General features: G+C 44.3%; 1 protein-coding gene across 3 annotated transcripts in view; it reads right to left on the bottom strand.

Annotated features, from left to right (window-relative positions):
• Positions 1–15314, bottom strand: part of ARFGAP3 (ADP ribosylation factor GTPase activating protein 3) — a 325192-nt gene that overhangs the window by 143385 nt on the left and 166493 nt on the right. For all 3 annotated transcript variants that reach the window (XM_033953138.1, XM_033953136.1, XM_033953137.1), the window contains one exon: positions 7860–8005. In XM_033953138.1, coding sequence (XP_033809029.1) covers positions 7860–8005 — 146 coding nt within the window. The remainder of the gene's footprint in view (positions 1–7859; positions 8006–15314) is intronic.

Raw genomic sequence — 15314 nt, 5'->3', positions numbered from 1 at the left:
GTGATAGCGAAAGTTAGGATGATAGGTTGCATAGGGAGATGTATGGCGAGTAGGAAAAAGGAAGTACTGATGCCTCTGTATAAGACTCTGGTGAGACCTCATTTAGAATATTGTGTACAATTCTGGAGGCCGCACCTTCAAAAAGATATAAAAAGGATGAGTCAGTCTAAAGGAAGTTTACTTAAATGGTGTGTGGTCTTCGTGATAAGATATATGGGGACAGACTTAAAGATCTCAATCTGTATACTTTGGAGGAAAGGCGGGAGAGGGGAGATAAGATAGAGTCGTTTAAATACCTACATAATATAAATGTGCATGAGTCAAGTCTCTTTCATTTGAAAGGAAACTCTGCAATGAGAGGGCATAAGATGAAGTTAAGAGGTGATAGGCTCCAGAGTAATCTGAGAAAATACATTTTACGAAAAGGTAGATGTGTGGAACAGTCTCCCGGAAAAGGTGGTGGAAACAGAGACTGTGTCTGAATTCAAGAGGTCCTGGGATAAGCATGTGGGATCTCTCACAGAGAGAAAGAGATAATGGTTACTGTGAATGGGCAGACTAGATGGGCCATTTGGCCTTTATCTGCCGTCATGTTTCTATGGTCATAAAGAGACATCTTTGGAATGAGGGATTTCATATAAAATGTCATGTAAAAATAGTAAGAACATAAGAAGTTGCCTCCGCTGAGTCAGACCAGAGGTCCATCCTGCCCAGCGGTCCGCTCCCGCGGCGGCCCATCAGGCCTAATTGCCTGAACAGTGTCCATGACTAATTTTGTAACTGCCTCTAATCCTCTAATTCTATCCCTATTACCTACCTCTACTCCTATCTGTACCCCTCAATCCCTTTGTCCTCCAGGTACCTGTCCAGACCCTCTTTGAAGCCCTGTAGTGTGCTTCTGCTTATCACATCCTCCGGTAGCGCGTTCCACCACCCTCTGAGTGAAAAAGAACTTCCTGGCGTTTGTTCTAAACCTTTCCCCTTTCAATTTCTCTGAGTGCCCCCTTGTGCTTGTGGTTCCCCGTAATTTGAAAAATCTGTCCCTGTCCACTCTTTCTATGCCCTTCATGATCTTGAAGGTTTCTATCATGTCTCCTCTAAGTCTCCGCTTTTCCAGGGAGAAAAGCCCCAACTTCTTCAGTCTGTCAGTATATGAGAGGTCTTCCATACCCTTTATTAGCTTAATTGCTCTTCTCTGGACTCTCTCAAGTACCACCATGTCCTTCTTGAGGTAAGGCGACCAGTACTGGACACAGTACTCCAGGTGCGGGCGTACCATTGCACGATACAGTGGCAGGATTACTTCCTTCGTCCTGGTCATGATACCCTTCTTAATGATGCCCAACATTCTGTTCGCCTTCCTTGAGGCTGTGGCGCACTGTGCTGACGCCTTCAATGATGTGTCTACCATCACTCCCAGGTCTCTTTCAAGGTTACTCACCCCTAGCGGTGATCCCCCCATTTTGTAAGTGAACATCGGGTTCTTTTTCCCTACATGCATGACCTTGCATTTTCCTATGTTGAAGCTCATTTGCCACTTTTTGGCCCACTCTTCCAGCGTTGTCAGATCTTTTTGGAGGTCTTCGCAGTCCTCCATGGTTTTGACCCTGCTGTATAGTTTAGTGTCATCCGCAAATTTAATAACCTCACATTTTGTTCCCGCCTCCAGGTCGTTGATAAATATATTGAACAGGAGCGGTCCCAGTTTAAAATTCTATTTGCCAGCATAGAGGCTTGGAATACTCTGGCCCAGATTCTGTATAGGACGCACAGGACTGGTGTCCTATACTGAACTGGGCCTACACCTGCCTGTAATCTGATCAGTTTCTTTGACTGGGTAACGAAAAAGCTAGATATGGGAGAGTCCCTGGATATCGTGTACTTGGACTTTAGTAAGGCTTTTGACAGTGTCCCACACTGTAGGTTATTGAACAAGATGAGTTAGTTGGGATTAGGGGAAACATTGATGGCATGGGTTAAAGACTGGCTCAGCGGCAGACTTCAGAGGGTGGTGGTAAATGGTACTCCCTCCGAAACATCGGAAGTGATCAGTGGAGTGCCGCAGGGCTCGGTCTTGGGTCCCATCCTATTTAATATCTTTGTACAGGACCTGCCTCACGGACTTCGAGACAAAATTGCATTATTTGCTGACGACGTTAAACTGTGCAACATAGTGGGCAAAAGCACAATGCCCGACAGTATGACGCAGGATCTACTCTTACTGGAACAATGGTCCGCAACTTAGCAACTGAGTTTTAATGCCAAAAAATGTAAAGTTATGCACCTTGGCAGCAGAAATCCATGCAGTACTTACACTCTGAATGGTGAGACCTTAACAAAAACTGCTGCAGAACGCGGCCTAGGAGTAATCATTAGTGAAGATATGAAGACTGCCAATCAAGTAGAGAAAGCTTCATCCAAGGCTAGGCAAATGCTGGGATGCATCCGAAGAAGTTTTGTCAGCTGGAAGCCCGAAGTTGTAATGCCGTTGTACCGGTCCATGATGAGACCTCATCTGGAATATTGTGTTCAATTTTGGAGGCCACATTATCAAAAGGATGTGCTGAGAGTGGAGTCGGTTCAGCGAATGGCCACCAGGATGGTCTCAGGACTCAGGGATCTCCCATATGAGGAACATCTAAGTAAGTTGCAGCTATACTCTCTCGAGGAACGCAGAGAGAGGGGAGATATGATAGAGACGTTCAAATATGTAACTGGCCTTATTGAGGTAGAAGAAGATATCTTTTTCCTTACAGGACCTACGACAACAAGAGGGCATCCATTGAAACTCAGGGGTGGGAGATTTCATAGCAACACTAGGAAGTATTTCTTCACTGAAAGGGTGGTTGATCATTGGAATGATCTTCCACTTCAAGTAATTAAGGCAAGCAACGTGATTGATTTTAAGAAAAAGTGGCATAAGCATGTGGGTTCACTTCGTGGAAGTGCTTAGGTGGGAGGGTCCTTAGAGTGGGCAGACTTGTTGGGCCAGTGGCCCTTTTCTGCCGTCATATTCTGTGTTTCTATGATATCCTCTGGGTATATCGATTCCCGAACCATCGACTCTTGGTCAACTGTCGGTTTTCCCCTTCTTCCTAGTTTAAAAACTTCTCAATTTCTCTCTTGATGTTTCTTGCAAGTAGCCTCGTTCTGTCTCTGCTGAGGTGTAGTCCAAACTCCCTGAATAGCTTGTTCTTCCCCCAGAATGTCGTCCAGTTGCACACGAAGTGGAATCCTTCTTCCTCACACTAGCGCCTCATCCATGCGCTGACTGCTTGCAGCTCCGTCTGCCTCTTCTTGTCAGCCCTGGGTACCGGCAGGATCTTTGAGAACGTTACTCTCAGCTTTCTGGTCTTCAGCTTCCCTCCTAGCATCCAGAACTGGTCCTTTAGTCCTTCCCTGTTGTAGTTCCTGTTACTCACATTGTTTGTCCCCACGTGGATCACCATCACCGTATCTTCCTTTTCCATGCTGTCAATGATCCTGTCGATGCGGTTCACTATATCTTCCACCTTGGCTCCTGCTAGGCAGATCACCAGCCGATCCTGTCTTCTTCCCACTATGTGACTGTCGACTTGTCTGATGATGGAGTCCCCCATGATGATTGCTGTCCTTTCTATCTTCTCTTGTCTCTCTAGCCGCAGGTCTGTCTCCCTAGTATATGACCATCTCTCCAGCCATAGGTTTGTGTCCTCTGTGCACTTCCATCTTCTCTCATCCTAGTGTTGGCTTGCACTGGACTCGTCTTCCTGTGGGTTCCCTCTGATGTTTCCAGGTCTCGCTGCTGCATCACCTGTTTCTTCCTTGTGGTTTCCTCCAGGTGGTCCTCACTCACTGTAGGTGTATCTTGGCAGCTCCACTGTTGGTGATTTTCCACAGTCTCCCTGTATGTCTGCTTGATGAATTTCTCTAACTCCTGGACTTCAACTGTTTCCTCTGTCATTAAGTTTTCTGCCTCTCTGTCCTCCTCTTCAACTTCTCGAAGTGCTTTTAGTTCAAGTATTTTGCCCTCCAGGAGTCTGATTTGCTTCTTCAGGCCTTCCAGTTCCTCGCATCGAGTGCATACATAAAACTGCCTCCCATATGATACTATTTTATTTGGCACAACTATGAGAGCAAGAAGTCAAATATCGACAAGCAACAACAAATTACTATTTATTTTAACTGGAATAGCAATACAGCAAATAACATATAATTGGAAAAAACATAACATGTTAAACTACAATTTCTGGTGGAATTCTGTATGCCATATATACAAAATGGAACTCACCATTGCAACACAAAAAGGCTATGTGAGTAAATTTCAAAAAGTCTGGGGACCGTTAACAGATTTCTGTAATGAATGATTAATTTTTCCCATGATAAGATATTTGAATAGAGGGGAATGGGATGGGATTTTATTTCTGATTATTACATACTATATCAATATCTGAATGAATTCACAATAAAGTTGATTTTATATATAATTGATTAGGAGGGAGGGAGGGGTAGGGGATTATTAAATACAATAAGAATTATATAAATTTAGATTTCTTGCATAATATTATAACTTTATATAATATTAATTTTCTAAGAAATGTTAAATTTGATGTTAATATATGAGTTAATCAAGTGTGTATATTCAAGTTTCTAATGAGTTTATTTGGAACACTTGTTGTAACATAAGAAAATGAATAAAGATTTATAAAACATAAAAAAAAAAAAAAAACTGCCTCCCAGAGGGGAGGTAGTCATACATATGGCAAATAGTGCAGAAAACTGGATAACTCAACTTCCTGCTTCTGTCTGCTGCATCCATTACTGTCCGCTTGCCAGTCTGTCATCTGAAGTGGCTTCTCTTTGTGTAGGAATCTGTGTAGTGTCCTTGGTGTTACTGAAAAGTCCTTTTCTTGATTTTAAACCTGCTACCCCTGTTGCTTGTGTGTTTCCTCTGTGTCTGCTGTGATTGCCCTCTGCTACTACTTTGTTTATTTATCTACTAGTTGTCTGTCCTGTTTCCCTTGTGGTACTTGCCTGTGTACGTATCCTTCCTTAGTGTTTCTTCTTTGCTCATCCCTTAAGGGCTCTCGCTAAGGCGAGCGCATTTGACGCTCACCTTCGACGTGCGCCAAACGGCTGAGTGCCATTGGCCCCTCCCCTTTTAAGGGGAAGCTCCGGTGGATGATGTCGGAGGGTGGGCAAAGCTACCTCTCGCCAATGCCTCTTGCTGTCTCCTGCTTTCTCTTGCTCCTTCTTCCCCTCTCCTGTTCTCTTCTCTGCTTTTCTCTCCTTCTCCTTTCCTGCCTTCTACTTGCCTGCCCAAGCCTGTTAACTGAGCGCCATTGGCCCCTCCCCTTTTAAGGGGGAGCTCCGGTGGATGATGTCAGGGGTGGGCGGAGCTACCCCTTGCCGATGCCCCTTGCTCTCTCCTGCCTTCTCTTGCTCCTTCTTCCCCTCTTCTGTTCTCTTTTCTGCTTTTCTCTCCTTCTCCTTTCCTGCTTCCTGACCAAGCCTGTTAACATGACTCTCTACTGCGGAAGAAAGGTTCAACCTTGAGTTGTGTCCAAGAGAGCTCTGATGAACTCCAGCATCTGGGACAGAAGTGGATGAGATTTTTGGTAGTTTACAGAAAAACCCAGTAGCTCTAATCATAGGAATATAGAAACAAAAAAATGAAGGCAGATAGGCAGACTAGATAAAGACAATATGGCTTAACTATGCTCGGGACCGAGTCACTGGATGCACCAGTTATGCGGATCACAGCCTGAAATGGTCCTATTGCATCAAGAGCGTTTTTTAAAGTCGCTTAGTACCGATTTTGACAAGGAGGGGGAAACAGCCAAAGAAAAGCCAAAGGGGTCAGGGAGCTCGAGTTAAAATGAACCCCCAAATGATTAATGCTTCCAGGGAGAAAAAAGGGCTCAAGGTGGCCCAAAGGCCAAAAACAGAAAAGTTGACAAAAAATGAACCAAACTTGATAGAAATAAAGGAACATGAAGAAAAGAAAGAATTAACAGAAAATTAAAAAAATAATTTCAGGAAGGCACCCATAAACCGAAGAAGTTTGATGCGCTCAGGAGAACACTTAAGAGAGAGCTTCTCAGCTCTGAAAAACGATAAACTGAAGGTCCCACAAGCTGTCAGGCGGAAAGGCACCGACACACGCACAGTATGAGCAATGGCTAAAGATTTAAAGTGACAGTGCACTTGGCAGTGTCTCTACTGGATTCATTGGATGATGTCATCCACATATGGGAATAATATACCTGCTTATCCTCAGAGAACTACTATGGCTAGTAAGCACTGAACAAGAAGTGTTGTGTCAGGGCAACAGAACCCCTCTGATCTATTCTACGTGTGGTGGGAAGTCTGTTATGTTTTTGAGGAGGGGGAGAGGCAAAAAGGATTAGTACCTAAAACATCCAGACAATAGCAAAGGAAAACAAACATTTTAATTTTGGTTTATTGATTCAACTATCTCAATTTTGGTAATGTGAATGTGTAGCATTTCTGATGTCTTTGTCCAGCATAGTAGAGAAGAGAATATATTTCTGGTCTGCATACCTGGCATTTTATAGTTTCCAATTGAATTTTTATCTACACAGCTTTTTATTGGCCCTTTATTATGTATTTGTTAAGGTCTATTCATGTTCTGTTTGTGACTTAGGTGAGGTATTTGGGTGTGATTTCTGTATTAAGAATCTATAGCAGTCTTGCTTGCTCTGATTTTCTAATAAGTGTGGGAGCTGCTGTTCTAAGGACTGGTGTAATGTTTGCTTTGCTAAAGTGCTGCCTGATTTCCAATTCGAAATTGATTCACCGATTCACTTTGGGTGAATCAATTCGAATCGATTTTTTTTTTTTTAAAAGGAAACCAGCCTCTCGATTTGGTGACTAACCCTCCTCCCCATGTCTTCAGGTCTTCTAAAGCAGGAGCGGCAACGCTGCCTCTTGCTGGCTGTCCACCGCCGCTGCCGCTCCTGCTTTAAGGGATGAGGGGGTAGGGTAGGGGTTTGGTCGAAGTATGCAGAGTCGCCGAAACTAGAGAGTTGCTGGTGTCTATCCGTCGGCTCCAATGAATGAATCAGCAGCTGTCCTGTGGTTTCTTCGAACTCCTGTCACCCGATCCCTGTGCTGTCTGCTGACAGAAGGTGCACTAAGGTCCTCCCCCACCGGCTAAATAGGAGCTTTTAGAGCAGCAGCGGCGGTAGCAGCCATCGGAGGCTTCCAATTGTGGGTGTCGGGTTATTGCACTTCTCAGTATGATCGAAGCCTATATCCCTTCGGTGGGGCAAGAGGTCCTGCACTCTGAGAAAACACACTTGGTTAAGGGGAGCAAAGACTTTTCCAACATTCCCTGCAAGATCGCCATCTTTTGGGTTGACTTCTTGCTCTTCTCGGCTTTCATTCATTGGTTTTCTTTTTCTCAATTGATTTATTTTGAGAATTCTGATAGAGTTGGGGGAATATTTTTAGCTACAATGTATTTTTTGGGGGTGGGAGGGGGCGAATCAAGTTTCAGTGCTACAGAAGATCATCAGAAACAGTTTGCATGTAGCATCTGGAAAGGAGAAAAATACATTTTGTAAACTAAAATTATAGCCAGCTCTTTACTGTGATTGTGTATTTGCATTTGGAGTGCGCACACGATCCTTGGTAGCTTTGAGCCAGGTCAGCATGTGATGAATTGAATCAAAATTTTTTTCCTACATCGGGCAGCACTACTTTGCTGCGTTTTCACAGCCAGTGCAAGATGAGTATGTGAGGTGGGGCTACAGTAGCATGGACTTATCTAGTAAGCCTAGCCCTACACTTTTTTATAATGAAAAAACTTTACAAAGAACATTTCAAGGAAAAACCCCCCAACAAAAAACACTTACATGGGTTCTTCTTTTTCTGCTTTTTTACTGATGCTTTGCTCCTCTTGTTCCTTCATTTTATCTACTGCTAAAGCATGTTTTTCAATCTCATTAAAGCTTGTATTACTCATTTTCTGAGCTCCAAGACCACCTTTTTTGGCACCAAGCTTTTAAAACAAAAAAGAAAGAGAAAAAGCAGGAAACATCAAACATACACGAAAACACATCATATGTTCCTAACAGGGCTGGAAGGAAAGCAATTTTAAAAGGGCCTTCCTGAAGCCAAGCAGAGTTGCTCTTCCTATATGTGGCTAAAGTTTATTCCCCCAAATCCAAGAGATCTAATAGTATATTTCTTATATTATAGCCACAGCTTCTGATTTTAGAAACTCTTGATGAAAAAAATTAATAGCTCTTTATTGGAAAAACACCAGAAAAACACCACTTCCCCTAATACTCTGGCTTTTCTTGGATGCTCCACTCAGTCTTTTGCCTTTTCTATGCTGACCTCTATGCAACACAAACATACATATTTGATTCCACCAGAAAAAGCATCCATCAATATAGCACCCCTGGCATGAAAACAAACACATTTTTGTACCCAAATTGCAATTGATAAACACCCAGGAACAGAAGCCCTAGGTATAAAACAGTGTGTATTCTTTATCTCCACCCCCCTTTACAAAACCGTAGCACGGTTTTGGTACCAGCCGTGGAGGTAACAGCTCTGATGCTCATAGCTAGCGCCAATAACGGTGCCACGGTTTTGTAAAAGGAAGGTGAGGATGAGGGTAAATGATACATCTAGGTCAGACATGGACAACTCCGGTCCTCGAGGGCTGGAATCCAATCGGGTTTTCAGACTTTCCCCAATGCATATGCATGAGATCTATTTGCATGCACTGCTTTCAATGCATATGCATTGGGGAAAGCCTGAAAAACCAATTGGACTCCAGCCCTCGAGGATTGGAGTTGCCCATGTCTGATCTAGGTTATAGCCCTTGTATCTTGGAATTTTTTTTATTCTCATTTGAGTTCTCTCTAAAAATTGCTGGTGCTAAGTTGGAATTTATATTTCTACAATTTTTTAATGCAATATTCTGCTTATCACAGAAAGCATACCAACACTTAATATAAAAAATGAAAATAAATTCCACTTCCCCAACATCAATTACGCAGCACCATTCCTTAGTCAATTTTGGCTTGCTGGATTATTTTTCCTGAATCGCTCTGTGCAATCCTAAAAAGAGATTAGGTTTTTACCTTGGTAATATCTTTTCCAGTAGATAGGAATAGTATGCTGTACCTTAGGGTACTCTGTCCATTCTCATGAACATACTGCAGAAAGAGGTCAATCATAGCTTTTGAAATCTCCTTCTTCTCCCAGGAGTCTGCTGCCCCCTTTAGTTCATCCCAAAGTATGTAAGAGCTCTAGAGTAAAAGACAAGAGAAGGAGGGGCACGGGGAACTCCCCGAAACCAACGTTATATGATCTGATCAATAGTCAATAATGAAACAGTCATGTATAAATGAATGAACACTTTGCAAGGAACTGGACCACTTTTGGGGGAAAGAACAAGCTCTTCAGGAGGGACGGACTGCACCTGAGCACGGCAGGAACAAGAATGCTGGCAAACAATGTCAAAAATGAAATAGACAAGGCTTTAAACTGAGGAGAAAGGGAAAGCCGATAGTCAATCTAACAACGATGCTTCGGACAAGAGTATCAAACGAAGATACTGAGCGGGGAAAAAGTAGAGAAAGACTTAAGGACGAGTGGGAAAAATGTGAAAAAGGACCAAAAGATGAAATACAGGGGTCCAAGGAACAAGTGAAACGAGAGAGCAAAAAGAAGAACGAACAGCAGGAGATAGAGGGACATGCGAAATTGGGGAAGCAGGCTGAGGACGGAGAAGACATGCCGCAGAAGGAGGAAGAACAAAGTGAAACTCAGGAGCCAACAAGCCCATGAGGGGGTCGGCGGGAGCACCAAACCACGAGAAAAACCAGCAGGGAAAGCAAACAACCGTGACTTAAATTGCTTATACACAAATGCAAGGAGCCTAAGAAACAAAATGGGAGAGCTAGAAGTCATAGCCAACAAAGAGGACCTTGACATAATTGGAGTCACAGAAACATGGTGGTCTGAGGACAACAAATGGGATGTGGTCCTACCAGGGTACAAACTCTATAGGAGAGACAGGACATACAAGAAGGGTGGAGGAATAGTGCTATACTTAAGGGACTCCATTCACTCGACCAGGATGGTAACAGCAATAAGGGTGGATGGTTTGGAATCACTATGGGTTAAGTTACCAGGAAGAAATGGGGCTGACATAAAACTGGGACTGTACTATCGCCCACCAGGACAACCGGAAGCCGAAGACCAAGACCTGGAGGCTGAATTGAGGCAGGAATGCAAAAGTGGAAGTGTGGTGGTGATGGGGGATTTCAACCACCCTGGGATAGACTGGAGTATTGGACACTCCAACTGCGCGAGGGAAACAAAATTCCTGGAGGCTGTGAGGGACTGTTTCATGGAACAGATGGTCATGGAACCAACGCGAGGAGATGCCACTCTCAACCTAATCCTCAACGGACTAGGGGGACCCGCAAAGGAGGTGGTAGTAATAGCGCCACTGGGAAACATCGATCACAACATGACCCAGTGCAAATTAGAAGTAGGAACATCAAAGGTAAAGAGAACCACAATGACAGCGCTCAATTTCAGAAAAGGGAACTACGATGCTATGAGAAAACTGGTGGGAAAGAAACTCAGAAGCAGCTCAGGGAAGCTGGAGACCGTTGAGAAAACCTGGTGCATACTCAAGAACACGGTGCACAAAGCACAAAACCTGTACGTCCCCAGATTTAGGAAAGGGTGCAAAAAGAATCGAACAAAAAACCCGGTGTGGATAACAGATGCAGTGAAAAAGGTGATAGGTGACAAGAAAATATCATTCAGAAAATGGAAACTGAAATATCATTCAGGAAAAGCAAACTGAAGACAACTAGAAGGAACACAAAAAACACCAAAAGGAATGTCACCGAGTGGTTAGGGAAGCAAAAAAAGAATATGAAGAGAGGCTAGCGAGGGAAGCGAGAAACTTCAAACCATTCTTCAGGTACATGAAGGGGAAGCAACCGGCAAGGGAGGAAGTGGGACCATTGGATGATGGAGACAGAAAGAGAGTGGTACAAGAGGAAAAAGAGGTAGCCGACAGGTTAAACAAGTTCTTCTCGTCAGTTTTCACAAGCGAGGACACATCCAATGTTTCGGAGCCCGAGGAGATCATAAGTGGGGATCAAGATGAAAAGCTGGAGCAAATAGAGGTAAGCCAAGAGGATTTCCTCCGACGGATAGAAGAGCGACAAATCACCAGGCCCGGACGGAATCCACCCAAGGGTACTAAAAGAACTGAGAAACGAAATAGCGGAAACACTCCAGCAAATATATAACCTATCCCTAAAAACTGGGGAGATCTCGGAGGACTGGAAAATAGCAAATGTCACGCCTATCTTCAAGAAGGGATCGAGAGGTGACCCGGGAAACTACAGGCCGGTGAGCTTGACCTCGGTTCCGGGAAAGATGATGGAAGCACTGGTTAAGGACAGCATCTGCGAGCACATAGAAAACAATGGACAGCTGAGGGCGAGCCAGCACGGCTTCTGCAAGGGAAGGTCGTGCCTCACGAACTTACTGCATTTCTTTGAAGGGATAAACAGCCAGATGGACAAAGGGGAATCCATTGACATCATTTACCTTGACTTCCAAAAAGCCTTTGACAAGGTACCCCAAGAACGGCTGCTCAAGAAACTGGGGAACCACGGGGTGAAAGGGGATGTCTACCGATGGATTAAACACTGGTTGGCGGGCAGGAAACAGAGGGTTGGCGTGAAGGGCCAATACTCAGACTGGCAATGGGTCACGAACGGAGTTCCACAGGGGTCGGTACTGGGACCGCTCCTGTTCAATATCTTCATAAACGACCTGGAGACGGGGACGAAATGTGAGGTTATTAAATCTGCAGACGACACCAAACTCTGCAGCAGGGTTAGAACCACGGAAGACTGTGAAGACCTGCAAAGGGACCTAGTGAGACTGGAAGAATGGGCAAAAAAGTGGCAAATGAGCTTTAATGTAGAGAAATGCAAGGTCATGCATGTAGGGAAAAAGAACCCGATGTTCAGCTACAAAATGGGGGTATCACTGCTAGGAGTAAGTAACTTTGAAAGGGTTGGTGGATACAACGATGAAAGCATCGGCACAATGTGCAGCAGCCTCCAAGAAAGCAAACAGAATGTTGGGTATCATCAAAAAGGGCATCACGAGCAGGACAAAGGAAATCATCATGCCGCTGTATCGGGCAATGGTGCGCCCGCATCTGGAGTGCTGTGTCCAGTACTGGTCACCGTACTTCAGGAAGGACATGGCAATACTTGAGGGAGTCCAGAGAAGAGCAATTAAATTGATAAAAGGTATGGAAAACCTTTCATACGCTGACAGGTTAGAAAAGTTGGGGCTCTTCTCCCTGGAGAAGCGGAGACTTAAAGGAGACATGATAGAAACCTTCAAAATCCTGAAAGGCATAGAGAAGGTAGACAGGGACAAATTCTTCAGACTGTGAGGAACCGCAAGTACAAGGGGGCACTCAGAGAAATTGAAAGGGGACAGGTTTAGAACAAATGCTAGGAAGTTCTTCTTTACTCAGAGGGTGGTGGACACATGGAATGCGCTCCCGGAGGTTGTGATAGGCAGGGCACGCTACGGGGGTTCAAGGAAGGTTTAGATAAATTCCTGAAGGATAAGGGGATTGAGGGGTACAGATAGAATTAGAGGATACAGATAGATTTAGAGATAGGTTATAGGAAAAGGCAGGAACCACTTAACAGGTCGTAGACCTGATGGGCCGCCGCGGGTGCAGACTGCTGGGCAAGATGGACCTCTGGTCTGACCCAGCGGAGACAACTCTTATGTTCTTAACAGTAAAACACATCAAATAAAAGCAACAGCTTGAATATCAATGGAGCTCAATTAAATCGAGATACTATTTACAAACTTCTACTACCTTCGCCAACTGAAAAGGATCAAACCCTACATCTCCACACCAGACCTCGCCCAACTCCTATACGCATATGTCCTCTCCAGAATGGATTATTGTAACTCCCTATTTAATGGACTAACCAAAAATAATATCAAACGCCTCCAACGAGTCCAAAATGCAGCCATCCGCCTCCTACACAACCTCAACTACCACGATTCCATCTCCCCGGCACTCCATGCTGAACACTGGCTCCCAATCAGCCAACGCTGTACTTTCAAAGCCCTGGCAATTGCCCACAAGAGAATTTATTCCACCACCCCCTCCTACATAAAATCCAAGCTACCCATCTACAACCCCACTCGCACCCTCCGCTCAAAGTCAGAGATACGCCTTTGCACCCCCCCCGGAAGATCCCTGCTCACAGAAACAGCCCACAAACGTTCCTACAGCCACTTCATTCCACACCTTTGGAACCAACTCCCCCCCCAACTTAGACAACAGAACTCATTATTAACTTTCAGGAAATCGGTAAAGACCCTCCTCTTCAACTAAAGATCTCCTCTATCTTCTCCCCCCCTTACCCCTCCCTCCACTCTCCTATCTCCCCCCCAAAACTCCAATATAACCCTCTCTTACTCTCTCCACCAACAAATTGTATCTAAACGCATATAACTTTCCTTAAACTAAACTACTGTTTTCCCCCTTCTCTCTTTCTGCTATACTCTCCCTGTACTTAATTCTCTCCAAATTCTATAAATCCAATGACTAAACCTGTTGTATTACTTATATGTCTATTTACTCTCCTCTGTGTATGTTCATATGTAGACCGTTCTGAGCTACTGGGAGGACGGGATAGAAATCCAAATAAATAAATAAATAAAATAAAATAAATGATTCTAAACCCATAGTCCAACTGGCAGAGAACTCTTAGTTATGGAGAGGACCATGAGGCATAAGACAGAAACAGACACATCAGAAATTATTAGGTGGGGGGAGGGGTTCAGCATACCATTCCTATCTACTGGAAAGCACAGTTAACTTACTGTAACAGGTGTTATCCAGGGACACATGGGTGACGTCACCGACAGAGCCCCGGTACGGACACTTGGAAAAGTGAATCGCAACTTTAAGTTTTCGAAAGTTCGCAATCAGCCCGCACCCCACATGCGCGAGTGCCTTCCTACCCAACATAGGCATGCGGTCCCTCAGTTAGATAATCCAGCTAAGAAGCCAACCAGGGGAGGTGGGTGGGTTGTGAGAATATCTGCCTGCTGTCCCTGAATAACACCTGTTAGGGTAAGTAACTGTGCTTCATCCCAGGACAAGCAGGCAGCATATTCTCACACATGGGTAACTACAATGGGATGGTGGGAGAGTTGGCCTTTAAGAAAATACATGTTGTAATACTGACTGGACGAAGTGCCCATCCTGTCTTCTGAAAGACTCCAAACAATAATGCGAGGTGAATGTATGAACTGAGGACCAGGTGGCAGCTTTACATATTTCCTCAATAGAAGTAGATCTAAGGAAAGCTACAGAAGCTGCCATAGCTCGGACATTGTGAGCTGTGACACGACTTTGCAGGCACAGTTCAGTCTGAACATAACAAAATGATATACAGGCCGCTACCCAGTTATAAATCGTTCTTTTGGAAACAGGATGTCCCAACTTGCTGGGATCAAATGATACGAAAAGTTGGGGAGATGTTCTGTGTGGCTTTGTCCTGTCGATGTAATAGGCCAAAGCACACTTACAATCCAGAGTGTGCAGCGCCGTTTCTCCTGGATGAGAATGAGGCTTAGGGAAAAAAACTAGAACAATCGACTGAGATGAAACTCCGTGACTACTTTCGGTAGAAACTTTGGATGCATGCAGAGAACCACTTTATCTGTGAAGGGTGAATCTGCCACCAATGCTTGTAACTCACTGACCCTCCTGGCAGAAGTGAGCGAGATAAGAAAAACAACTTTCCAGGTAAGAAACTTGAGATGAGCTGAGGTCGTTAGTTCAAAAGCTGGCCTCATCAACCTGGAAAGAACTACATTAAGGTTCCAGACAACAGGAGGAGATTTGAGAGATGGTTTCACATTGAAAAGTCCTTTCATGAATCTGGAGACCAAAGGATGAGCAGTAAGAGGTTTTCCCTCGATTGGCATATGAAAAGCTGTAATAGCACTGAGATGGACTCTGAGAGATGTAGATTTGAGTCCAGAGTCTGACAGATGAAGAAGATAATCCAATACCAATTCCACTGACAAGGAAGTTGGATCGTGATGATGAACAAGACACCAGGAAAAAAACCTAGTCCACTTTTGTTGATAACACTGTTGAGTGGTGGGTTTCCTGAAGGCATCAATGATATTGTGTACAGGCTGAGAGAGATGTAACTGAGATGGATTCAGCCCGAGAGAAACCAAGCTGTCAGGTGTAA

This window comes from Geotrypetes seraphini, chromosome 7 (genome assembly GCF_902459505.1).
Source record: "Geotrypetes seraphini chromosome 7, aGeoSer1.1, whole genome shotgun sequence".
In the NCBI taxonomy this organism is placed as follows: domain Eukaryota; kingdom Metazoa; phylum Chordata; class Amphibia; order Gymnophiona; family Dermophiidae; genus Geotrypetes; species Geotrypetes seraphini.
This window is presented reverse-complemented; position numbering and strand designations above follow the sequence as displayed.